General features: G+C 58.1%; 1 protein-coding gene across 1 annotated transcript in view; it reads right to left on the reverse strand.

Moving 5' to 3' along the window:
* Window positions 1-929, reverse strand: part of LOC101578389 (60S ribosomal protein L14-like) — a gene marked incomplete at both ends in the record, with an annotated part of 3,374 nt that extends 2,445 nt beyond the window's left edge. Inside the window, 2 exons of the mRNA XM_023708806.1 lie at window positions 362-456; window positions 746-929. Of these exons, the coding sequence (XP_023564574.1) occupies window positions 362-456; window positions 746-929 (279 nt within the window). The remainder of the gene's footprint in view (window positions 1-361; window positions 457-745) is intronic.
* Window positions 930-1,034: the final 105 nt, after the last annotated feature.

The following is a 1,034-nucleotide window of genomic DNA, read 5'->3' on the forward strand; positions in this document are numbered from 1 at the left end:
AAAAAAAAAAAAAGGAATACTCCAAAAAAGGGACAACGAGAAAAGGATTTCCAAGTTTGAATAAAGCTAACACCAGAGGGTCCACAGTGGAGAAGCGTCCAAAAGCAAATAACGCCTATGCACTTTCACGGAAGGGGGTCTGGTCTCCCTAGTAGTCCAGGCTGGCCTTGAATTCTGGCAATCCTGCCTCAGGAAGCCTGGGATTACAGTCACGTATTGCACATTGGGCATGTTGGTCTGGTTTATAGTAACATAAGTCCATCTCCTGCAACTGTTTGCCTTTCTGCTCACTACATCCTCAAGGTAAAAACACAGTAGGAAGTACATTTAAATCGAATTATAAGATTTACTAGGTGGTTACCTGTGTGGAAACTTGAGAATGAAGTCGGTGAGCTGCATGCACTTGAAAGGCATGGCCTGCCGCCTCACGCGAGTGCAGGGTCCATCCACCAGCGCCTACAACAGAGCACAAAGACCACTCAGGTCCCCACACAGTAAGCAAAACCGCGAGCACCGTGCACGCTGGCCGCTTCATTTTCGCGTTCAGGACCGTGAAACACCGGCACGAGCACACCAACTGCTCTCGGTGTGCCGGAATAGCCTCACGTAACTTATTTGAACGCACGAGCAACTGACAGACCCAGGCAGTACTCCACCCCGCCGGGCACGGCTAACTCCAGCGCAGGACCCCGGCTGTCCCCGCGTCAAAGGCACAAGGAGGCCGCCCCCCGAATCCCGCACGCACCCTGTTCTGGTCGATGACGTCGACGATCGCGACCAGCTTCCCGGCGTGGGGTCCGAAGGAGACGTAGGCCACCCGGCCAACCTCCACGAAGCGCCTGAACACCTGCGCGGGAGAGCAGGATCGCGTTCTAGGGGACACTCCCACGGACTGCGGAGCCCGACGCCGCGCGGCTCCCGGCGCAGGCCTGCGGAACAGCCCCGCCGTCCCCCTCCGCCGCCGGCCTCCACACCATCGCCCCGCAAGCCGGCCCGGAGCCCCCCACGCGCTCCTGGTACCCTCCGCGCGCCAC

Source organism: Octodon degus, unplaced genomic scaffold (assembly GCF_000260255.1).
Source record: "Octodon degus isolate 3935 unplaced genomic scaffold, OctDeg1.0 scaffold03584, whole genome shotgun sequence".
Classification (NCBI taxonomy): Eukaryota; Metazoa; Chordata; class Mammalia; order Rodentia; family Octodontidae; genus Octodon; species Octodon degus.